The 24,890-nt window shown below is 41.1% G+C and overlaps 3 protein-coding genes and 1 long non-coding RNA gene across 11 annotated transcripts; 1 reads left to right on the top strand and 3 right to left on the bottom strand.

Moving 5' to 3' along the window:
• The first annotated feature begins 468 nt into the window (after positions 1–468).
• LOC307043029 (uncharacterized protein) lies at positions 469–24,890 on the top strand. Its single transcript, XM_079687215.1, has 2 exons — positions 469–1,692; positions 22,726–24,890. Exon 2 carries the CDS (start codon positions 23,106–23,108, stop codon positions 24,627–24,629), a length of 1,524 nt encoding a protein of 507 aa, XP_079543341.1. The 5' UTR covers positions 469–1,692; positions 22,726–23,105; the 3' UTR covers positions 24,630–24,890.
• Positions 5,590–10,692, bottom strand: LOC307044180 (uncharacterized protein). 4 transcript variants are annotated; one of them, XM_079689257.1, is made up of 11 exons: positions 10,490–10,692; positions 9,767–9,945; positions 9,598–9,679; positions 9,161–9,505; positions 8,962–9,079; positions 8,686–8,788; positions 8,349–8,466; positions 8,129–8,224; positions 7,844–8,038; positions 7,507–7,683; positions 5,590–7,399 (listed from the first exon to the last, which is right to left on the bottom strand). In XM_079689257.1, exons 6-11 carry the CDS (start codon positions 8,752–8,754, stop codon positions 7,170–7,172), a joined length of 885 nt encoding a protein of 294 aa, XP_079545383.1. In that variant the 5' UTR covers positions 8,755–8,788; positions 8,962–9,079; positions 9,161–9,505; positions 9,598–9,679; positions 9,767–9,945; positions 10,490–10,692; the 3' UTR covers positions 5,590–7,169. The 4 variants fall into 4 exon arrangements, with proteins under 4 accessions (XP_079545383.1, XP_079545380.1, XP_079545381.1 ...); XM_079689254.1 differs by having other exon boundaries at positions 8,697–8,788; XM_079689255.1 differs by lacking the exon at positions 9,598–9,679 and having other exon boundaries at positions 8,697–8,788; positions 9,161–9,288.
• On the bottom strand, positions 10,740–12,948 carry LOC307043031. Of its 2 annotated transcripts, XR_013809265.1 has the most exons (5): positions 12,090–12,948; positions 11,808–11,931; positions 11,453–11,530; positions 10,970–11,329; positions 10,740–10,874 (listed from the first exon to the last, which is right to left on the bottom strand). It is a non-coding gene; the product is annotated as an uncharacterized lncRNA (long non-coding RNA). The 2 variants fall into 2 exon arrangements; XR_013809266.1 differs by having other exon boundaries at positions 10,837–11,329.
• Positions 14,663–22,733, bottom strand: LOC307043030 (uncharacterized protein). Of its 4 annotated transcripts, XR_013809263.1 has the most exons (7): positions 21,792–22,733; positions 21,149–21,273; positions 20,259–20,969; positions 16,859–18,479; positions 15,813–16,365; positions 15,498–15,666; positions 14,663–15,324 (listed from the first exon to the last, which is right to left on the bottom strand). XR_013809263.1 is itself a non-coding variant. In XM_079687216.1 (4 exons), exons 2-4 carry the CDS (start codon positions 16,146–16,148, stop codon positions 14,790–14,792), a joined length of 1,050 nt encoding a protein of 349 aa, XP_079543342.1. In that variant the 5' UTR covers positions 16,149–16,365; positions 16,859–17,916; the 3' UTR covers positions 14,755–14,789. The 4 variants fall into 4 exon arrangements, 2 of the variants coding, with proteins under 2 accessions (XP_079543342.1, XP_079543343.1); XR_013809264.1 differs by lacking the exon at positions 15,498–15,666; XM_079687216.1 differs by lacking the exons at positions 20,259–20,969; positions 21,149–21,273; positions 21,792–22,733 and having other exon boundaries at positions 14,755–15,324; positions 15,498–15,676; positions 16,859–17,916.

The raw sequence follows: 24,890 nt of genomic DNA, 5'->3' as shown, positions 1-24,890 counted from the left end.
TAAACAAGCATTAATAGACATTTACAGATTAATTATGAGGTCCACAATAGATTACGGTTGTATAGTATATGGAGCAGCAGCAAAAACATCGCTTTTAAAAATTGATAGAATACAATATAAAGCATTGCGGCTGTGTATTGGAGCAATAAAGTCATCCCCTATTAATGCAGTTCTGATAGAAGCAGGAGAGACACCTCTGGAGATCAGAAGAGAGAAACTTGCTCTGTCATACTGGGTCAGACTACAAGGTAGTGGAGAAGAAAATATTACAAACAGAATATTACAGGATTGCTGGGAATATGCAAAATTCCAGGGACGTGGGTTTGGCTGGACGAGTAAGGAAAGAACGAGGGCATATGGAGTGGAGAATATCCCGTTTGCCAAAGCAACTCCATTTAGCATTGTTCCCCCATGGCTGTTCCCAGAAGCTAACATAGATATGGATATCATAGAAAGGAAAAAAGAGTGGCAAATAAATAAAGTGGGAATTAAAACAAGTATGTATCTGAACGAAAAGTACTACAATTACCTACAAATGTATACAGATGGGTCTAAGAACAAGGAAGAGCGTGTTGGAGTTGGCATATACATCCCAGACTTTAAAATATCTATTTTAAAAAGAACATCTGATCAATTATCAGTGTATACAGCAGAAATGCTTGCTGTAATAATAGGATTGCAGTGGGTTGAAGAGGTCAGACCAGATAGGGTGGTTATATGTACAGATTCATTGTCCATATCACAAAGCATACAATCAACAACAACTACTAGAGAAGACATTCTCATAGAACTGAATCATAGCCTGTTAAGACTGCACAGAAGCGGCATAGATCTGCAGTTCTGCTGGGTGCCTGCACATGAGGGGGTGAAAGGGAACGAGTGTGCTGATAGATTAGCAAAAACTGCACTACAAAAGCAAATAACACTACCAGTTCAACTTGGTAAAGGAGAAGGAAAAGCAGTCATTAAGAAGAAAGGGATGGAGATCTGGCAGAAAAGGTGGGAGAAAGACCAGAAAGGCAAGGACTATCACAAAGTACAAAATACAATTACAATTAATATTCATAAAGAAAGAAACAGAAGGGAGGAAATCATGATGGCTAGACTCCGAATAAATCACACGGCTTTGAATAGTACGCTGTATATCATGGGGAAAAGTGACAGTAACAAGTGTGGGAACTGTGCAGTAAAAGAAGATGTAGAACATATATTGTTAAATTGTGACATCTATAAAGCGGAAAGAGAACAATTAAAGGCTAAAGTCTTAGAGGCAGAGAGGGAGTGGAGTGTGGTTGGTGTTTTGGGAACAAAAGGAGAGGGAGTAAAAGCTACCAGAAAGGCACTGTTTAAATTTTTGAGTGAAACTGGGGTAGGAAAAAGAATTTAACATTAGGTCAGGAAAGAACATAGATTTGTTTTGTTTTGTTTTTATTTATTTAATGGTTTTATTAATTAATTTTTATTTTATTTTGATTAGAACATAGGTTAATGAGTTGGAATGATGTGATGATGCATACTCATGTACAGTAGGTGGCGGTATGCACCTTTTAAGTTGTTTGCAATCCGCCAAAAGCAAGAGAAGAAGAAGAAGAAGATCGGCGCTCTTGTTTTTGACTTGCTGTTCCTGAGACGTGTCTCACACAGTGGTAGAACCTGAGCCCGGAGTGCTCTGCAGAGTGCTTCGTGATTTAGGTGATGTATTTGTATGTTTTTGCCATTAAAGCAGATTATTGTTTAACCCTTATCCTGGCTGCTTTGAAATTTTCCTTCTTTTGAGAACCCGCTCATATAGGAACGGCGCGGAGCAGAGATTCTGCCCCAACAAGCCACATCTGCCAGCCTAGCGGACAGTCCCTGTGTTCGGCCCGACATCGCAGGGGCCCCATCCTTTACAAGCATGTTAATACGATCCAATCCCAACTTGTGCTCCTTGAAAAACGAAACCACTTTGTGGAACATCACCTCACCGGTCGTGTGTCCATCCAAAATAATTAATCCAAGTAGATCCTCCAGAAAGCACTCACCATCAAAAAATCTAACATAGAGGCACAGCTGTTCAACATCGCTGCTGTCAGTGGATTTATCAATAGCTAGCGGCATAACCTCTGCCTTTCTCAGTTTGTCCAAGAGAATCTCAAAAACGTCCGATGCAAGGGTCTCCACTCTCCTTGATGTTGACGTGTCAGAAATCGGAATGTTCTTAATTGAGTCAATAACGCTTTTTCAGATTTTCTCAACTGCAACTACTTCCTCAATTGATGCAAGCATACACTCTTTGACTGTCTCTGCGTCCGTAAAAGTGCTTTTCTTTTTGCCTAATATCCAGGCCACTCGTAGGGACGCTGCGGTCGCTCTCTCTTGGTCAGTGCAAGCCCGAAGCAGGGAGCTACGTCTTTGGTCATAGCACGAAGTTAGCCCCAAAATCTTCTGGCGGCGAGCACCAGAGCCCGCTGGAAAAGTGGCGTCAAAGTTGGCGTGAGCTGTCTTAAAATGCCTTCTCAAGTTGTACTCTTTACTCACCGATAAACACTAATCGCAGATTAAACACACGGGCCTCCCACTGACATTTACACACAAGTACTTCTCTTTCCACTCGCTGTTGAATTGCCGGTTTTCGGTGTCAACCTTTCGTTTTTTTAACGTAGAAAGAGACATTTTGATATCCAACTATGCTGACCAGGTTTGATTAATCGTACCATTGGCGCGAAACCGTCGAAGGTACGCGAGCTTGTAGTGAAGGGCAGCGCGAGCGGCGAGGACGCGCGCAGAGACGCAATAAATGACAGGAGTTGCTAGTAGGTGGGTTCGAAACCCGAGCCCGCCAAAGTTTTCTGGCAATGTCTTCCCCTCTATCTCTCAATGTAACACCCTCTCAGCAATAAAGGCACTCTGGCCCAAAAAAAAGTTAAATGGATTTTTTTTTTAATTAAACTTTAATCTTTTTTTTTTTAACTTTTTAACATCATACTCAAAGGGCCAGTAAATATCACCCGGGGGCCGGATGTGGCCCGCGTGCCTCCAATTGAATAGCCCTAGTCTACAGATTGAACGGGACTTTAGTGGCACTAGATCTAGGAGTAGGCAATGTAATTTTTTCACCTAGTTGTATCCCATAAGTGTCCATCTTACTGAGATTAAGGAGGTAAAACGATATTCCCTAGTCCTTGATAAACCAATCTGACAACATCAGAATTTCTGTTCCAGTTTGTTCTTAATGGCAACATGACCACAACACATGCTCTTTGTACCAAAAGGACAAAAATGTAGATCTGAAATACACACCTACATATAACAACAAAACAGTTTGACTTCCTAGCTGACAAAACTCCAACAAAGTCAACACAAAATGCGGTCATTGATCCTCCTGTTGTGTTCGGGTCAAATCTGACCGATTTACTACTTTCATCAATCAAAACTTTTTTGTTTTAGATTCAATTGCATTAAGGTTTATGATCTCCTTCACAGTAGATATTTGAACATATACAATTGCTGATCAGCACTTTCATTGAATTTTTGATGATTTAGTCAACTTTTTAACACCAATGACCGCCATAAAGAAATGGAATTAGTAACCATCCGGATCAGATACAACACACACACACACACACACACACACACACACACACACACACACAAACACATACACTATATGTGTTTCCCCCCCTTATGTGCCCATCCCCCCATGTGAATCACACCTGGCACACACAAACACATACACACAGAAGTATTTTCTCCGCTATGTAACCCCGTGATGAGTCCTCAAGCTCTGTGATTGGATGTTTGAGTGGCATTGCGCCGTGGGTTACGCCGAGCGTCGAACAGGCAGCACTTTGAAAAGGAACCACGGCCCTCCCCCACCCCGTCCCCAGAACTACACATGCTGGCTATTGTGTGTTTCGCAACCATGTTCCCAACATGTTCTATGGAACGTCTCTACTGGGAATTGTAGTTTTAAAAGACGTTTTAAGAACATAATAAGAAGTTGCCAGTATTAAAACTGTGTACATCCCTGGAGGTTTAGGGGATAGGAACACTCAAATGTAAAACATATAATTAATAAATGGGTGAAAATTGCTTGTGTCCATAATGGGCAGCATTAATATATACCCACATGACAGCTAAGGTCAGAAGAGCTTTCTTTAACAGCTGGTCTTATGTCTGTGACCCCTCCTGTTGTTAATTGATAAGCCTGAAACATGCACTTGTCAAGGTTCAGAGGCACATGTTGGAAAAATTGCAGTAGTATCGATCATCTTAAGATAAGATATACTTTATTGATCCCAAGTTGGAAATGTTTCCGTTACAGCAGCATGTGTAACAGTTTTAAATATGCAGTGGTGTTTATTTGTAAATCATTTAGTATAATCACACAAATTCTGTGTTTTATATTTAATAATTCTGTGTTCTTTATTTATTGAATGTTCAATACCTGACAAGGTCGGAGATGAAAAACTTGGGTCACAGGTTCCTCAACAGTGCATTACAAGACATCTATCAATATGTGTGTATACCTCCACCATTAAACTGTCATATTCTGCACATTTCTTATACTATCTACATACATCTTATAAGAGTATAATACATATGTATAATATCAGTTAAAATAAGTGCTTACACATACAGTAGTTAACTTGCAGGAAAGCAATATATTAGTACTTAGTCAGGCTTAATATGTATCTGTATAGCCTACCCCCAAAGCTTTTTTCTTATTCAAAAGAAGACCTTAACCTAAAGTATTCTTTAATGTTTAAATAAAGCTTTATTAGTGTGTCTGACTGTGTCTCCTATTAATATCTAATAATAAAAATAATAAAATTCAATAACGTGATTTAACCACTAGGTGTCACTTTCTATCAGCTGCGCACCTTTATGGTGTAAATACAGCCTATCTACCAATTGGATCAAATATAAAAGTCAGCCGAATTAGTATTGATACTGCCAGGAGACGTATTATGTGAAAAGAAATGTAAGATGTTGTTTGATTGCTGATATATTTAGGATCTATAAATAGAGAACTACGGCAGATATGTAATATTTAATGCAGCCGAACCGTGTATTACAATGCCGTTATGTGATGACCTCCAAAGAGAAAAGCAAGCAAACTCGGAATAAAGTATTATTTTATTTTTATAAAATGTTTTCGGATTTCACATCAACAGGAAGTCCGGTTAACTAAAATGTCCGTGCGGAACAATACCCCAACCCATAGATCCGTGGGTGAATAATGTCAATGATAGCAATCACCACATTACACACATTCCTTCACATTTTAATTTACATTAAAGTATTTCGTGAGGCCTTCTAAAATGTTTTAAAATATAATTATATATAATATAATTAATATGTTAGCTTATTCTGTGGTATGCATTTTGTTTAGCTGCTATGCCACTTTAGCTGTAACAAGCGGAAATGTCCCCGCTGTGGGACTAATAAAGGATTTCTGTTTCTGATATGAGCCAGTTGAGGTGTTACACAGGGTGTCGGAACTTGGACACACTTGTATGTTTTCTTATATGTAGCTGAATGCTGTTGTAATGGTACATTCAGAGGGTGTGACGAACATTGACACTCCTGTGACAAGCTGGTTGATGGAAAATGAGTTTATTTTAATACAATTAGTTATGAGAAACATTAATAAGACAAGATATGAGCCAGTTGAGATGTTGCACATGGGTGTCAGAACTTGGACACAGCTTACATTGCCTCTTATATGTAGACGAATGCTGTTGTAATGGTACATTCATAGTGTGAGAAACATGACAATAAATGTGGTATTTTGTTAACTTGTTTACCTGTTTTACTTTAAGAAAGCCAGGTGAATACCTGTCGGACTATGGGTATTGGATAACATCTGTCCAGTTGGAAGGAAGTGGGCTAAAATAGCATTTATTTAATCAGATAACAGATATGTGAACATCAACAAAGAAATTAGTGAGTTGACACGTAAACCATGGTTTGTGAACTTCAATTCATATAGAATTTTTATTTTGTGTGTTTTTTGCGCATATGTATCCCAGTTCACAAAGGGTAAACAACACACAAGTTCCAGGCCAATCGTTACAGAGTTTTCAACACAGAAGTGATTTAGCCAATCAGAATGCAGATCCTGCACCACCGGAGGCAGGCTTTACTGCACTCGCAATGTGACAGTGAAGGGAGAGTTCTGCTTCTGAAGATAATAACTCAGATAAAACCGTAATAACTCAATATAATGTTTTCAACCCTAAACGGCAACACTTTGTAGTTGTAGGTAGGTGTGTGTGTGAGTGTGAGAGGGCCTGTTCACGGAAAGCTGGTTGCTGACACAGAAGGACTCCCGATTAGGTGAATTGTGGTAAAGAAATAAAAAATAGAGAAAGTGCATCTCTGTCAGCAAAGCTTCTGTCAGTTAGAGGGTTAAGTAAAGGTTGAGATAGTTATCATGTGAGGAGAATTAACTAAAATACAATAAATAGCAATGTTTGAACCAACCATAGTCATGGGTTTGTTTTAAATACAAACGTTTACATATTCCTCACAAGCCACATTTTTAAGGATTGTTCAAGGCAATTCATTCCAGAATGTTCACTTAGTTCAAAGAAGCAACATGCATAGTAAGATAACAACTTTTTTTCACATTATTTGAAGTGAGAAGTTGTGTGTGAGAGTGCACACAATGTTATTGGTTGACGATAACTGGCCTCTGGTCTTAATACTGGTAGGAGAGGTTAAGTACATTTCAGTCAATATCATGGTGTGTGACATTAACAAGAATTCTGACTGAGCAGAGGTATGTGTGTCTATGTGAGGGACTGTGTGTCTGAGTGTGTGGGTCAATTATTGTAAATGTTTAGATGTTCATGTTCTATGTGTGAGAGAGACTGGCACATAGAGGAAGAGACTGAGGGAGCACACAGAAAGGAGAGAGAGAGGTGGGGGGACATACACCCAGCATGTGTGCCTACAGTATGTGTATGATGTGGCTCTTTGCAGTAATGCAGGGAAATTATTGGCTCTCACCCTCTAACTGGTTGTCCTTCAGGGTAGGGTGGGGGAGAGAGGCGCTGTGCCCCAGCGTCCTTTCCTCAAGGAGGGGGTAGGGTGGGGGAGAGAGGCGCTGTACCCCAGCGTCCTTTTTCAAGGAGGGGGTAGGGTGGGGGAGAGAGGCGCTGTGCCCCAGCGTCCTTTCCTCAAGGTGGGGGTAGGGTGTGTGTGATGTCCTCATCAGGGTCTTCCTCACTGTCATCACTGATGTCACTGTCTTGGTCATGGTTCTCCACAGAGTCATCAGGCCATTGAGGGGCATTTGGTCCGATTGCCAGGCTGTAGGCCGAAGAAAAAGGCTGGATGTGTGTGTCCACGTCAGCAAGTATTTTCTTTAGAAGACTAGCTAATCTATCTCTCCCTTCTTGAGTCATGTCTAGGGCAGAACATAGAGAATAGAATAGTGAAAAGGCATCTCATTTTTGTTACTAGTACACACTGTGGATGTTAAGTAGTATTTGGGTATGGTATCATGGAATTTACCACTATGTCCTCCACATGACACATGTTGCATCTGCATCCTGATCTTGTCAGCCTGACTTCTCAGATAAAGGCAGTGCTGCCTCATCTCCCTCACAATTATGGCCCTCTCCTCCACAAGTCTCCTTTTGCCCATGTAGGCATCAAATACTTTTTTTTGGGCCAAAATGGACACCGATTCTGAAGAGAGGAACAGCAAGCATACCATTACCGACCAAGACATGCACCAGAAGGATAAGTGACCGGTCATAGTCCATTGACTGGGAAGCTGGTGTTATAGGTCTTGCTTAGTGCCAGAAAATAAACACATTCTATAAACACAAACAAGAGAAGCTCTTACCATCACTTTGCACTTCCCATGGCCATATTAGACTGTCTGTTGTTTGCTGTTCTGCAGACAGTCTTCTCTCCACCTCTTTTTCCTGGATTTCTCCTTCAGGAAGCTGTCCGGTGTTGTACTGGCGTATTGCCGCTAAGAGTTTGGTCTTTTCCTCCCTTAACCTTTTGCGAGGCAACTGCCGAATCTTATTGCTGTCTATATGACGTAATTGTAAAAAAGATTACAGAAACAATGTTCAATGGAATTTTTTAATTACATGACTACAACTGAATAATAATAACTTACCAGTCTGTCTATAGAGGCAAGCTTTCTTTTGGCACAGCCCTAGAAATAGCTGCTCAATGGACCTCTGGAGAGACTGATTGTCGCCTGATGTGTTGTCTTAAATAACAAGAAACGTAAATAACAAGAAACACAGTTCACAGTTTGAGGACAAAGAAAACATAGGTGTTAATACTATACGTTAAATAACAATGTTATATTATCAAGTTAGGAAACAGCATACCGTTTGTTGCCCAGTCTCTAAAATCATTAACCCATTGTTGGACTTTGTCCTCAGGGCATCCAAGCTCTTCGCAGGTGTCCTTCATTTTTTGAGTCTCACCCTCCAACATTGTGATTGTCTGTTGTAAAAAAGATGTTGCCGATACAGATGTATTTTCAAGATTTTCACCCAAATTTCCATAACTTTTCATGTCTTGAAAACAGTAATTAATCATTCAAACTTTTCCAGACCTGCGCAAGCACTCAGTATCCAACACTTTAACAGCTTGGACAATTATTGTTTGTGACAGGTTTGCACATTAGTCTTACAAATCTAATCTTGTCATGCCTATACTTACATGGCCATTACCTTGACATATCTCTTGGCCAACACGACATGAAGGTTTTCCTGCTTCCGTCTGTTCCATCCCATTGCATGGACAGTCAACATGTCATTGCGAGCTGTTTTTAAAAGCAAAATTGACAAGCAGATTATATAACTTGGGTATTTGGAAATCAACTCATAAAAACTCTAGTGCTGTTGAAACAGACTACATCAAAGACAAAGATAAAGTAAAGTATGGATAATAACTTCCAAGACAGAATTATGTTGGTCTAATGACAAGAGGACATACCTGATTTTGTCATGTACTTAGTTGTGATGGCACAACGTGACAGAAAGCTGTTCACCATCTCCACTTCTTCCCCGGCCGTCGAACCAGCACCCTCCAAATTTCTCCCACTCCGCACAATCTAACAAATACACATATATTATATGTCATAGATTAATTAAAAAAAATTCTTACAATCACCATAATATAAGAGTGGGCCTACCTCACACTTTGTGGAATGGGCCTTGGCATGCATGACCGAGAGAAACGGTTGCATGCTCAGCAAAGGTCACAGTTCTGGCATTGTCTTTGCCACTTTCTCGAGGTAGGGCCAGTATTTACAAGCAATATCTGTGCAATAAAAATGCACGTTTGTAGCTTGAAACTGCATTTGAAGGAACAAGGGGTAGGCAAATATTTCTCCTCTGAACATGTTGAGAGCTTTCAGTAGCACTCCATGTCTACATACAGCCACCTCTAAACCCTCTTCATCAAGCCTGCTGGCTCTTCTTGCTGTCTCTCGAGCAGCTGACCACCGGCTGGTACCACATGTACCATTTCCTGGGGTCTACAATTAAATACATTTTAATGTTACACTCTCAAAACAAGTAAAGGCTAGAAAAATGATAGGAAAAAAAATGTTGTGCTTGCACATTTTACATTTATTCTGACTTTGTCAACAAAGTCTGTGACAGCCGAGTCTTCCATGATGAACGGCCCTTTAAAAAGTGGTTAATCGATCCTAAATTCAAAAATAAATATTCAATTCATTATTATCATCATTGATAGGCTACTTCTTAAATTCAATTGACATACAAAAAAGATGTACCTCTGTGACTGTCGGAAACGGTAATGTTTCCTATTCCCATCCACTGACACAGCCAACATTTTGGAAGTAGAAGCTGGGCATGAGAAGGGTTCCTCACACGTCATTTTCTGGCACTCGTACTGGCAGGCCATATACTCCAGAAAGCTTCTTTGGAAGACATCTCCATGGATTTTTCCTGTCTGGAAGTTTGAGAAGCAAAATTGTTACCTTACACATGTCAGAATAATACGAGGAAACAGGAAGACTTTCACAGTGGTTGGAGGCAAGAGGGGGGCTATTAGGAGTATCCCTAACACACGATATCATGAAAAGTGAAGGTCAGGTTAGGATTGGCAGATGCTGGAAGAGAAGGAGCATTATTTCAGCTTTTGTCATATGCACCATGACTCTACTTTTTCTACAGTACAATACAATACATAATCCCATTTTTTCCCACAGAAGAGCACAATGTTTTTCATCATACAAATTGTGTTCTTCAGTAAAGAACAAAAGTTGGATTATGATATGTTTGATCTTATACAGTATGTCCTACATCTACCAGTGCTAGGTTTTTTAGCTCTAATGTAAAACTAGTTAAACTACTTTCAGTAACATTGTAAGCTTTTCAATTTAGTTATTTTGACATAAACATATTTCCAATCAACATGTTTCATCTACACAAAATAAAATGCATCCTTTCACAATGCCCTCTACTTATGCAATACTCAGTGAAAGTCATCTTACCCTCCCATAATGCTGTGTCCTCCGTTCCAGCATCTATAAAAAGGCCTGTCTGGACAAACCTGGTGCCACAGTCTTCAGGTCCTCAAAAGATTTGAAGACATCCGTGGAATAAAACGTGTCTCTGTTCACAGAAGGTCTCCCCAATCAGGTGTCCATTCGTAATGGCATGTGTTGCACACCCTCTTGGGGAGATGCAAATCATAACGCCCTAATAACAAACATAGTTTAGTAAAAACAATCGCATTCATTACCTGTATTAGGGTGACAAAAAGAACACTTAAAATCATACCATTAATACAGAGGAAAATGACAGGCCTGCCTATAGGCTCTGTAACACCTTCAGGGTTACACGAGTGTGAAGCCCTACCAGTGGGCAGAAGACGATCTGTGAAGAGAGGTTAAAAATATGTCTTAAACTACCAGCACATTAGGAAAGTTATAAAATAACCACTTGGGGCTAAATTGTGTTAAGTGAAATACCTTGGTGTCTCAAAGTGAACATGTCATTTGTCTTGACTAGTGACATTGTTGGGGGAATACATTTGAAATATCCTTCATTGAAGGACTCCCTGATATTAAGGGTGTGTATGCTGTGTTTAGAAATGTCACAGTCATGACACAACCATTGAAGGGGCATGCATTCTCTGCAGCGAAGGACCGCAGGAGTGGAGCAATATGAGCATCTCCTTCCCGGTACCATAGTTGAAGACAGCAAGCTGTCCAAGTGATGGGACCTTGCCTTTTGCCACTCCTATTAGGCAGCACTTTGGCGCAGGCACCATGAGGAAGAGGTTGATGGTTGATCAACCAAAAGCTCCTGCAATTGCTGAATCTCATCTTCTGGAAACAAACAAAAAAGAAAATGTTCAGCATCACAACAGCGTACTCATATTGCATCAAGTATTCGTTTGATGTTATGTTGAAACATTTCCTAACTTTCAATGATAGTAAATGTCATCCTACCAAAAAGCTGAGGGGGTACTGCAGAGGTTGCTCCAGCTGGTTCCACAGTCACTGGACTGTCAATGGCAACAGTTCTGGCTGAAAAATAATAATTATAATAATAGATATATTGGTAACAGATAATAATTACAGAGAACAGGAGGCAATCGCAGGCAAATGTTATGCATTAAAAGAGTTCTAACAGTTCCAACCAACTCTAACTATTTATTACAATGGCCTATTTTTATACGTATGACGGAATAACATATATTTGTTCAATACCTCTCTAAGCTGAAACATGCTGTACCAATCATGTTGCGAACAATCAAAACAAAAATTATATGTTAATCATGAATACCTGTATACATGCACAAACCTTTAGTACGTCGGCAGGTTGCCCCACTTCTGCTCCTCCTTTTTAGAGGACACCCCTGAGCATCTTTGCCAACCCAGCGGATTCTGCTCCTGTTAGATGCTGCTCTGGCCCTGTCTTCTTCCTCCTTCAATAAAGTAGTCATGCATTTTCACAACAAGCTGCTTTTCATTCCCAGTGTATTCCTATTCACTTACAAGCATTACAAAATTACAAGCACATAATCAATCAACCTAATCAGTACATCGGGCACAAAACCAATACAATTGAAATAAAAAAATGTACCTTCAGTTGTTTACAAAGTAAATCGGCAAGGAAAATGGCATCTTCTAGCTGTTCCTCGCCTTGTTTAGCAGCCATTTCAGGAACTAGAAATCAAAACACACACAGGTGTGTGTGTTTGCATGCGTATAAATACAAAAGAGAAAGTGGTAAAGAGACAGAGATGAAGATGGTAAAAATGGGGAGAAGACAGGAAGAAATGTAGGGAATATAGCTCTGAGGAGGGAGAAGAGAAGAAATTGAAAAAGGCTCTTAAAAGCGCTGTTTGATTTTGCTTTGGTTTGGTATCTGTTGAAGGAAAAAATACAGTGAACACTTTAGAATGCATGACAATTTACAATCTCACATATCATCAACAAGCTTTAACATTGGGTGTAATTTACGAGTTAAAGCACTAATCAATCAGGGGCGGACTGGAACAAGGACAGCTCTGAACGTTTTGTCCTAAATAGGACCACAACAATCAGCGTGCAGTAACAGTCTGTAGATGGTTGTCATGACATTTCTTCACAATACTATTAGTTGCCACTGTTTGCAAGTATGACAGCCACAATTCATGGGTACCACGTGACGTCACTGTATTCTAGCGCCGCCATTTTGGTGTCCGGTCACAGCAAGTCATTACAACAACAGAGAACACGGAGGAAGCAACAGAGAAAGACACATCGTGAATAATAAAGTTTGTGGATATGCCTGGGATTTGTTGTGCTGTGGGCTGTGACAATAGTCGCCAGAGGAACCCCGGACTACAGTTTGTATCGATCCCCAAAGACTTAGACCGTCGTAATAAATGGCTGGCTGCCATCAGAAGGGATCACTGGCAGCCGACATCTAACTCCAGATTGTGTAGTCAACACTTCGTTTCCGGTAAGCTCTTCACTTATTGTTATCTTTTAGCTTCTTTTGTCAGAAATAAGTTTTCTAAATACTTCAACATAGATAATTCAGTTGCCGAATAATAATTACCGTTAGCAGTGTAATGGTAACATAGCACTCAATATTCCCAGTTTTGAAAGAACTGCATTAGTTTTGCTCTGTGTTCCTTTAAGCTTTAAACCGACTGCATTTGGATAAAAGACACATTTCTGGCAGAAAACTGAGAAAGAAATATTATTGAATGCATGCCTTAAATTACTTGTGTATTTATATTACATGTATTATTGCTACTTTTACCTAAGTTGGATCGTAATACTTGTCATTATCTTATTAGGAGGCCTTATACACACATTAATATTCTAACATGTTTGCCTCTGTCTGCTTAGGAAGAAAAAATGACAACCCCATGAGTCCTGACTACATCCCCAGCCAGTTTGCGCACACGTCAGCTGGACAGCGGCAGAGAAGCATCTATGCCACCAGCAGATTTGAGCATACTCAGCAGATGAAAAGGAAACGGACTGAGACTTTGGTTTCTGATAGTGACCATGAGAATGTGGCACCTTCCAGCACCAGTGGTGCCACTGGGCTTGACATCACCTTAGTTGAACAGGTAGAATGTGTGAAAGATGACCACAGTTACTCTCAAGCCATTCTTAGCGCAGGTATTGTGGAACCATGCTCAAATGTAGCCTGCCAAGCTAGTCAAGGCATTGACCAACGAGTGTGCACGAAGAGCTGAGGTTAATTGTCTTAAGGACAAAGTTAATGTGCTGTCTTTCAATGAAGAAGCCTTCAAAGGAAATGATGAGATGGTACAGGAACTAACAGGCCTACCAAGCTATGCTAAAATGATGGTTGTTTTTGGCTTCCTGTCTGGGTTTGTGAAAGCCGGTCCAAGACTGACTCATTTTCATAGCTTTTTATTAACACTGATGAGAATGAGGCTTAACTTACCTTTATATATTTTTGTTTATCTTTTTCATATGTCTAAGAGCAGTATTGTCAGAATGTTCAACAATACTTTAGATGTCATGTATGTCAGACTGCCACCACATATATTTTGGCCCTCAAATATCAAATTCAGGTTACAAGCGACAAATACATTACAGAAAACTGCTAATATCTTGAGAAATTATCACCAGGAGATGTTGTTCTTGCTGATAGAGGCTTCAATGTGTAAGACACTGTGGGGCTGTATAATGCACAGTTGAAAATACCAGCATTCACCAAAGGCAAGCAGCAACTGCATCCACTGGAACTTGAATCCACAAGGGGACTCGCTGCCGTCAGGATCCATGTGGAAAGAGTCATTGGCCTGGTCAGGAACAAATACACCATCCTTCAGAGCACCATCCTGCTGTCTCTTTGCCAAGCAGCCACTCAAGGACAACCTACTTCCCTTGACAAAATGGTAACAGTTTGCTGTGCTCTTTGTAATGTCTGTCCATCTGTGGTAACCACAGAATAGATAGATACTATTTGTAAGTCACTTTTGATAAAAGCGTCAGCTAAATGAAACAAAATGCTTATTGTGTATTCCCTTTTTCTATGTATGTTGGATCTTCTCTCTATTATCTTTACAATTAATACATTAAAATGTCCAGTTTTTAACTAATAAACATCACTTTTTCCAAGTATTTGTTCCTTGAGGTTTTTTAAATACTCCTACTTACTGTATACTACAATGCATCTGCAAGTATTAGATACAGTTATTTATTGCACAATCTACAGCATGAAAGCTTAATGGGTAAACAAAAACCTGACATTGAAGACAAAAGTAAAAGACCAGTGTCTGACAAGAAGAGCTTATTTATTGTCAGCTTCTTAATGTCCCTCAGATGTTTTGTCAGAGGTTGCAGTGGAGGAGAAGCATGGCACAGTAAACCATTTACCCAACAACTCTGGTAGTATCCCCGTTCTAATGACGTTTACCACCTTTGCATTAATGGGCAACATCAAAAAATGCGCCATCAAACAACATTTAAAAAGATTTTGAGGTGTCAACACCACAAAATCACAGAACATTACCTCTGCGACACGCATTTGTGCCTGCACTTGATACATATAGCTGTGATTCAGCTTTAGGTTCATCACACCTCCCTCAGGGACAGTCAGGCAGAACCGTGAGTCTTTGGTGCATTCAAGTAGACTATGGTCTTTAGCGCTGAAAGGACACTTAATTTCTAAAATGCCAGGCTCATGGCAAGCACAGGTCACGACACCATCTGGGGATGCACCAATCCATGGCAGCTCTGGGTTGAGGATGAGCCCTGATGCTGCAACATTGATGTCTTCATGGTGATCTTGTATAGCCACCAGGTAAGACTTTTTGGCAGTGTCCTCGTTTTGTAAACCCCATCTGAGGAAAAGAACATGTTATTTTGGAAAAAAAAGTCCCTAAAATACTGTTATTAGAATGTTAATATCTTGTTTTACCCTCATAATATGTAGTTACTCAATTATTGTATTTATTCATGATGAAGTAGTGGAAAGAATGTATGATTTAGTCTTGCTGCCTAAATGTATATATACCTGGTCGCTTCAGTGGAAAACTGAGAGGAGCGAGGATAGCAAACTCTTTTAATCAAAGACGAAGAGCTCTCTGTCTTGGCTGCCTCATGGAAGGATGACGCAGTAACTCTCCCTGCTCTCTGCTCAAACCAGACCCTCGACCTACTCTGTTTCCTGGTCTTCTCCTCAACTAACAAACACTCAAACAGAATTGAACTATCAAAAGAGCTGTAATTATCAGAAAGCAGTGAAGTTATTCTTAATACATTTAGTAATGTTTAGGATTTAGCATTGTGACACGCTTTTATTTTACCGTAAGCCATTTCTACTTCTTACCTGCTCTGGTGTGAGATTCAGCTCCTCAAATACTTTGGCACCCTCCTCTAGCAGTGCAGGCAAATCCAGTACAAGTCTGCTGCTTTGATACAGACTGGTAAGGGGTGTTGGCAGATCCAGTTGTACAGTCTTTGGCGTGTATCTGTGGGAATGGCCTTCAATGACCGACAGGATAGCACTTTTCTTGGGTTTTGTCTCTTGTTCTTCACTTTGGTGGAGTTGTTCACAGAATAACTTGAAATCATCAGCAGATGGTCTCATGTGCTGAAACAGGTCTTCGGTTTGAACTTGTTCTTTAATGGCGAAGATGTTAGACACCTCATCGTACTTCAACATTTTAGTGCTAGGCTGTGTCCATGTGCATGGCTTCTCTGTGCATGGTTTTCTCTCTTCTCAACAGCAGCCAAAACTGTAAACATAAGTGCTGCTGCGTGGGAACAAACCTCTCCTAACCCTGCCATGCATGTACAATGCGCCATCACCACTGTCCCGTCCTCATGCACCACAATCCATGGAGATGTTGGTTTGCTGTTCAAAGCCTGGAATGATTGACCTGTTAAGTGAAAAATGCAGAACATTAATTTTGTCATATACAAGCTAAACTCTCTTGAGCTTGTACAAATGTAAGATTCAAAGGTTTATTGTCAAATACAATAGCTACAGCGCAGATTGGAATTTAATATCTGAAGTCCCAGGCTGCTCCAAAAGTAGGCTACAACATACAATATCCTTAAGACATAAAAAAACAAGTAAAGATAGAGCAACGCGAAATATAACAATAGTGCAAGTGACAGAAAATCGTGAAATAAACAGGGACCTCTTGCTTATGTAGAACAAAATAAGAATTCATTTGTCATTGAAAGAAGAGTATGTTGCTTTAAAACAATATAGCTAGCTGCCAGCTGGAGTTATGATAGCTAGCAACTGGCTAGCAAGCTAACATCATCACTTTAGACATAAATACAACTATAATAACACGGTTTATGATTGTTGTTAAATTACTTTCCTTCGCTGTGATCACATGTAGGTGTGTCTTCTCCACATACCATATCTTGGTGTCGTTCACCCACCTGGCAACGGCGTATTGATATGCATCTGTGCTCTTAAAAGCCTTCAGGCTCTCTCCGGTGAATGGAGATGGATTGTGAACAAGATAAATATGTCGGGAAAAGTTAGTTGGGGAAGACACTTAGCCGAATTCAATAAACAAAATACAGTTGGGGGTAACAAATAGGGATCGCATCCAAAAAACACCGTCTTTAACAAATATCTCTCTCTCTCTTTCCCGTTTAAATGCGCTGTGTTTGCTGCCATGACGGGTGTAAACAAACTGTCAGTCGGTCACAAAGATGGCGGCGGGCATTCCGGAAATGACGTACTTGGTACCCATGAATAGGCATTTTTCCAAGCTTTGTATATGTAGCAGGTATATAAATATACAGGAATGCATTCCACCAATAATCCCTCACGTTTTATTTTATTGTTCCAATATTATTTATTGTCACTTTTATTTTGGTATGTTTACTACAAAAGACCCAGCGCCATATAGATAGAAGAGTTACGACAGCGGAAGTCCAAAAACGGTTATCGTCACGTGGCAGATGAGGATCGTTCCCCGGAGGTTCATGGCGGGCAATGTGAATGCATGATAACAGGAGATAGAACTTCGACTTTTGGTAATTATTAGTGAATAAAGGTTTTGATTTGCAATATTTATACAACAAATCGATATGTGTATGTATTTACATCAATATGTTTTAAAAAATAAAATAGAATTTGCTAATATTAAGTGATAATATTAGGATTAGTGTGAACAACTAGTTTACATGTTAGGCTAACAGTGCCTTGGTTAAAGAGCCTGTTGCTGTTTATAGCTTTGAATTCTTTAAAACCAATATTATCTTCTTAAACTTGTATGGTGGTCAGGAGCATCACTTTCTAATGTTTATTGATATATTTAGAGGGAGGGGATCCAAAGGAATGCTTAAAAATTCAGATTAGATTAATTTCTACCATTTTCTTAAATTCATGGTAGTTTCAGTAATCCCATGGTAATTGAGGACACAAGTTATCTAAATGACTAATGTCATCTTTATGGCTTTCAGAAAGGACAGGAGACCGACAGGTGACTATCAATGGACTAGCAGCAGCAGCAGCAGCAGCAGCAGCAGCAGCAGCATGATGATGATGTTAAATGTGTTGTTTTAGGAACATCCATTGCAAATACATGGAATTCAATAAACATTGAATAACATATCATGCAGTTTGTCTGTGCCTTTTCCTCCGTGTTGTCCTGGTTTGCTGTGCTGCCTCCTAGTCGCCACCATGGTTTGCCGTGCTGCCTGGGGATGCTCAAATCGCTCAGAGAAAGGAGTAAGAATGTACAGCTTCCCCACTGACACAGAGCGCAGGAAAAAATGGCTGGCTCAAGTCAGCAGGAGCAATTTCACGACCAACAGCAACAAAATATGTGAGGTTATTATATACAAACACTGCATTTGCACTTTTTCACAAAACGAAAACCACACCATTGGGAAAGCTTAATGTTTTGTTTAATACAAAAAAACAGGGAAAGGCTTGAAAAACACAGAGTTGAGACTCAGGGTGCAGGGTGAGGTTCTCAGTGCAGGTATTCAGGCTCCATTGAATCCCCCTCTGGTTCTTGTGCTGAAAGAGGGAGTAACAGACAGGAGAAAGGGTTATACACACCTATATAGCACACCTATTGGATGGGAAATTGCCTTGGGCAGATAAGGTGTGGTCTTTGTTCCTAACTGAAGTTATGGAACTTTATTATTTGTGAGTTTACAGTGCATGACATTAAGGATTTTGGGAGATGGCCCTGTGGGCCATCTAAGCTAATTTACAGATGGCCCTGAGCCCAATAGAGATTGCCCTGAAAAATGCGCGTGGACTAAATGGCACGAAGGGTTTGGGGGAAAATGTAGATGTTTGCAGGTCTTAGATGCTGTGTGGTACATTCTCTAGACTGAATTATAAGATGAACCACCACAATATGATATTGTACCATTTCAATTTTGTTCTTAATTTCACTTGTTTGTTTGTTCTTGTTTGTGTTTGCTCTCTTGCATGCCCTGCATAGCTATAATAAATACTTAAGTTGTTGGTCAAGACACTTTCCATCTGATGAAGGCAAATTCCTTCCCAGTTCCCAGATGTAAAAAAGTAGAAAACATTACATTCAGTTGTAACTGCCAAAACAAACATTATTTACACTATTATGGCCCCTGTTAAAAATGTTTGTAATGTTATCTACTGTAAGTTGGTCGAACGAATGCCTCCTCATCCGGAAGCTGACCGAGCAGACCTGAGCAGCAGTCGAGAGGAGCCGAGCGCATCCGCGAAGCACACAAAATGGTCACGTCAGAGTTCCCGTTGGCCGGCAAATCTAAATCTCTTCGGTCAAAATAATTTCCCTTTAGCGCAATATTGCGCCACTTATGGGACAGACAAGAAGAGTATGTGACAGACAAGAATAGTCAATTCTAATGTCTAACACTTAATGTGGAGAAAGTATGGTATGGGTTGATTGTGCGTTGATCTGTTGGTAATGCCTCGGGGTTCCGGTGGGCATGTAAACAAATGCATAATGCTGCGCTATACTTTGTGGCCTCACCCAGTTGCATAGCGACACTTATTGTTTAGGTGTCTTTTAATAAGCAGGTAGTCATATCATTAGCTAGAACTAGCTGGATCTGATCGATATGGACATAAACGCGAGTGAAGTCTAAACAGATGGGAGAGAGAGATCAGCTGCTGCTGACGAGTCGACACGCAGCTCCGCATGATCACATGCAGCAGTGAGCGGACAAAACACACACCAGGTTAGAATATCACACGTAGCTATTTTAATTACCTCTCAAACTACCTAAACTAGTTATAGATATGTTTAGTTTTACTGTCGGGTCACTCATTACTGGATCCGCGAGTTGCATGATCTTGGCATAATAGATTGCCCGATCGGGCAACCAGCAGGTGAGGCTTCATTGCCCGAGCTAAATACTAGATGGCCCCGGGCCATCGGGCAGTCCTTAATGTCGAGCCCTGGTTTAACAAAGTATGACAAATGGCATCAGTAACAGATGTGATATGAATTTCTATAAAGTTGTCTCACATTCTTGGTCATATTTTATATACAGTATGTAATGAGTATAACATGTCCAGTAAGTATAAAGTGTTTCCTAATACTGTGTATTCAACCACTATGGAATATGTATGTGGGCAGACAAAACTGAGTTGTTCTGTGTGTGAAGTCTGCAAGGGGCATACTCGAACATGACACACCACCAAAATGCTGTTTCAATATGTCTGTTATAACTTTTGGGTTCTCGTGAGGCTTCAATAACGGATTGCTACGGAGCATTATCTTCACAATGTCTCTGGCTTTGCCCATTAATCTAGTCAACATCTCCTGATGCTGCTCACCCAGCTGTATGCTCCTCTTCCTCAAGTACGTGTCCATGAGCTCCTCCCACTCATGCACTGAGAGCTTGTCAGACCCATCTCCTCTGTACACAGGAGGCTCTCTCACATCGGACTGCATGACTAACTTCACACCAGTCAGGTTAAGTGTGGAGTCAACGCGCGACTGGCCTGCACCTCAAGTCACTCCGCAGGCACATTTTGATGCAGACCAGTTTGTCAAGACAAAAAAGGGCAAGATTAGGCTGAGAGCAGAGGCCATACCCATCATCTTCGTGCATCGCCCTGTGGTCAAAAAGAGAAGGGCCCCTGCACCACGATTCACCACGGGACCTGTATCTACAAAGCCCATAGCTCATGATCACAGCTATAGAGTGAAAGGTGACACAGGTATAATAAGTATGAACTCTTAGTAACAAAAGTCATATTTCTTATTTTTAAGTGGTATAATATTTTAAATATTCGAAAATCTACAGTGCCATGTCTTCTACTTACATTGGTCTCAAAGATTGAGGGAAGAAGGGATGAGGAGACTGAGAGAAAGGAAAGTGAGGGTGAAGAAAGAGAGGACATGGCTAGTGAGGAGAGACAGGGAGGGTGGACACCACCCACTCAGCAGCCAGTCAGCATACGAGGGAACCAGCAGCCAGTCAGCATACGAGGGAACCAGCAGCCAGTCAGCATACGAGGGAACCAGCAGCCAGTCAAACAGATCTATTAAAAAAATTAAAGAGAAAATTAAAGAGCCAAGAAGGAATCACCAAAAAAGCAAAGTCTGCACTAAGAAAAATCAGGAAGGAAAATGCAGCTCTCAAGAAAACAATGACAATTAGGGACAACAAATATAAGAAAATGTTTTCAAAAGACCAACTTAAGGCATTAGGCAGACTCACCACAAAGGGGATGAAATGGAGCAATGAGACAATTAAGAAGGCTTTAAAAATTCACTTTGCGTGCAGACCAACGGGTTACAAAACTTTGGAGGAATTGCAGATTCCCCTTCCAGGAAATAAGGACACTGCAAAGAAGGATGCAATGTGTTAAGTTTGAGCCTGGTGTGTAACAGCTAACATCACTGCCCCTCCACCCGTAACATCACTGCCCCTCCACCTGCCAACATCACTGCCCTTCACCTGCCAGCACCCAGCCAGAGGAGCGCAAACAACAAAAACAAGCAAGGTGTCCCGTCATGTACCTGGAAGTTTGGGTTGGCAAAATGGAGTAAGAGAGGGACTTGAAAAACCTTGGTGGCTCTCTACTCATGTTGTTACAGTTGTCTTGGTTACAGCTCTCAAGTTTTTTTTTTGCCATTTCCACATCTTTAGAAAATATGAAATAAATGAAGTGAAATCAACCTCTTCTCTGGAGAACAAACTTTGATTTCTCTTTCTTGTGAGTTTGCAGTCTTGCTCCTCCACCTGTAACATCACTGCCCCTCCACCTGCCATATGTTACTAACAAGATTACTTATATAATACAGTGATAGAATACATGTTTAGTATGCTTACTTATATAAAACAGTAGTATTAAACTTACCTTGTGTTTTCACTCTCACTTAAGTCCCTCTCCCTTTGCCATCAATCCAAAATCAGCTGAGCTGCAACATTATACAGACGGGTAATAATCAACATAATCACAAGGACACAGTATGGCTCTGCTAAAAACACTCACTCTTACACGCACCAAAGTTATATTTAACTAATATTTAACTCCCTCCACCCCAATACAATCCTGTTTAGAAGCCCCTCTTCTCTAATTCAACAACGTTGGACGAATTGACATTAAGAGAACGGAATTTACAATTAAAAGGCTGTTCAACGTGTGTTGCTAACTTGATCCGGTATCCTAGCTTTATCTGTTATCTGTCAACGTTCCCTAAATCTACTAATCTAGGGATAATCCACTGACATCCTTTAATACACATGTTAATTTGAATCAGATGTACTGATAATATCCGCAATATAAATCTTTAAACTTCTTCTTACCTTTCTTACCGTCACGAACGGTCTATTATGCTGCAACTCTACAGCTCTGCTAGCCTTGGCGCTAACTTCCGGGGAACGATTGAGAGGCTCCACGATCCGCCATTGCTGTAAAAAAGTGGTCCATTGGAGTGAACGGAGATGACGTAACTCTCAGTCTATACGGCGTGTATTACGCTGCTGCATTATTGTGTTTACTTCATGCAGCTATGTTTGTTAATCCCATGTTTTTGGTCTATTGTGTTTTGTACTATGTGTTTATTTTATTGTTTTATTTACATGTCTAAAAATACTAATTAGCCGGTGGTGTATACATTTCCAGTGTAACTGTAATTGTACAGTGTATTGTGATCTATTCTGAAAGATTTGATATCTGAATGTTTTATAAGTACTAGTCTCTCAGTTGTTTGTATGGCAGACTGAGACTGGTGTGTTGCAGACGTCCATGTGTATTAATGCTGCTGCATTATTGTGTTTACTTCATGCAGAGGAATAAATACGCCACAGTTTCGGTTAAAGACAACAACCGAATCTCCTTGTCCATCAAACACGCACAACACAACGCAGAGTCGTAGCAAGGGTCTGCTGAGAAGTAGGCCCAGACCGGCTACATTGGTGCCGTGACCCGGATCACATCGTGGATCAACACCAGCTTGGTCACCGGAGGACGTCAAAACAACAACAAAAAAGAGGTTCCCTTATGAAGGTTATATTGAAGTGGCTTTGTCACAGTTACAAGGACATTGTGTTCTTTCTGGAAAAATGTGTGTCAAGTGAAAGAAAAAGACATTGAAAAAATTGTCCATTGTGAATCAGTATTTTCTGTTTTTGTTGACATTAACAAAGTTTTTTTGAAACAAAAAAAGAGATGGATTTCAATGTAATGGGGAAAGCTGTTCAAAATGTTTCTGGTTTTGGGAGGGGGGCGCAACTTCCTGGTTTGGAATTATTTAACTCTCCAGTTGCTGGTTTGGGGAGGGGTGCACCGCTGTTTAACTCTTTTGGGAGGGGGGCACAGCTGTTTAATTCTTCAGTTGCAAGTCCAGGCGACATGATGTCGCCAGCGCCCAGCTACAACCGCCCAGTTATTGTTCCAGACAATGGAGGTTCCCCAGTTCTCACCTCCACCCGTCTACCTAGCCACCCGTCCCTTACCGACAGACCTACCTTTTCACTTTCGGCCATCCCAGACAGGAGTGACCCAGCTTTGAGTGATCTCATCGCACACATCGCCCAGCAAGTGGGACAGTCTATATCAGCTCAGTTAAAGGAAGAGAGTCAAGCGAATGAAGGCAGTCAAGCACGGGTTCAGAACTCAGGTGCAGGCCAGTCGCGCGTTGACTCCACACTTAACCTAACTGGTGTGAAGTTAGTCATGCAGTCCGATGTGAGAGAGCCTCCTGTGTACAGAGGAGATGGGTCTGACAAGCTCTCAGTGCATGAGTGGGAGGAGCTCATGGACACGTACTTGAGGAAGAGGAGCATACAGCTGGGTGAGCAGCATCAGGAGATGTTGACTAGATTAATGGGCAAAGCCAGAGACATTGTGAAGATAACGCTCCGTAGCAATCCGTTATTGAAGCCTCACGAGAACCCAAAAGTTATAACTGACATATTGAAACAGCATTTTGGTGGTGTGTCATGTTCGAGTATGCCCCTTGCAGACTTCTACAGCACTGTGCCTGTAGCAGGAGAGGACCCTGTCGAGTACTGGATCCGCCTTAACAAAGCTGTTGATGCAGCTGAGGAGGGCTTGAGCAGACATGGGAGACATATTGATGATCCCCGTCAAGAAGTAACCATGATGTTTGTCAAGTATTGTCCAGATCCCTCCCTGGCTGCAGTGTTGCGGTTCAAAGCGCCAGAGAAGTGGACAGCTGGTGAAATACAGGAGCATGTTGACCGTTATCAAATCGAAATGAGAGAACAGCTGAACACCAGACCAAACCGCCCCAGCGCAGCAAGACATGTGGCAGCTCATGTTCAAACACCTGTGTCTGAGGAGGTGTCTATGCCTAGCCTTCCAGTGTTGCCCCCTGTCCAGGCTGAAGCGAATGTCACATCTGCTCCTCAGTTTGATGGTAATTGCCTAAAGACTTTGATTGGCCTGCTTGACCGCACACTAGCTCAGAACAGCCAGGCGATGGCTCAGAACAGCCAGCCGATGGCTCAAAACAACCAGCCAATGTATAGGCAGCACCCGTCTGACCAGAGAAAACACTGCAAGGTATGCAAGTCTATGGAACACTCCACTCTAGCACACTGTCGGCGGGAGCGCCTGTGCTTGTCTTGTTTTAAGCCTGGCCATATCAAGAAAGACTGTCAGAGTTACACTCCCGGACGGGAGGACCAGGCCGCACATTCACCTCGAGAGCAGCAGCCTTTAAACTGACTGGCCCGCATTTGGAGAGGGGACGTGTGGGTGAGGACAAACAAACCCTCAGAAGTGACAGTGAATATGAACAGTGTTATGTGAAGTTGTGCGGTGCAGCACCGGCTGGTGTGACGATGATAGCACAGAACACGCATAGAGTTGAGCCATATGATGAGCTATTCTATGCTCCAGTCAATGTGAATAATATGTTCCAGATGCAGGGAATGCTTGATTCAGGTTCCATGGCCTGTACTTTCAGTGAAGAAGCAGTGGAAAAGA

The sequence above is a fragment of the Notothenia rossii genome (assembly GCF_949606895.1).
Source record: "Notothenia rossii genome assembly, chromosome: 6".
NCBI classification, from domain to species: domain Eukaryota; kingdom Metazoa; phylum Chordata; class Actinopteri; order Perciformes; family Nototheniidae; genus Notothenia; species Notothenia rossii.
Note: the sequence above shows the minus strand (reverse complement) of the source record. Positions and strands in the feature narration are given on the sequence as shown.

Coding starts and splice junctions, on each gene's coding strand:
- LOC307044180 (XM_079689254.1), bottom strand. CDS start 9,214: ATGCAACCGTTTCTCTCGGTCATGCATGCCAAGGCCCATTCCACAAAG. Junction 8,225..8,348: donor TAGAGACTGGGCAACAAACG/GTATGCTGTTTC, acceptor TTGTTATTTAAG/ACAACACATCAGGCGACAAT. Junction 7,400..7,506: donor GTCATGTGGAGGACATAGTG/GTAAATTCCATG, acceptor GTTCTGCCCTAG/ACATGACTCAAGAAGGGAGA.
- LOC307043030 (XM_079687216.1), bottom strand. CDS start 16,148: ATGTTGAAGTACGATGAGGTGTCTAACATCTTCGCCATTAAAGAACAA. Junction 15,677..15,812: donor TGAATCTCACACCAGAGCAG/GTAAGAAGTAGA, acceptor ATTCTGTTTGAG/TGTTTGTTAGTTGAGGAGAA. Junction 15,325..15,497: donor TTTTCCACTGAAGCGACCAG/GTATATATACAT, acceptor TCTTTTCCTCAG/ATGGGGTTTACAAAACGAGG.
- LOC307043029 (XM_079687215.1), top strand. CDS start 23,106: ATGGATTTCAATGTAATGGGGAAAGCTGTTCAAAATGTTTCTGGTTTT.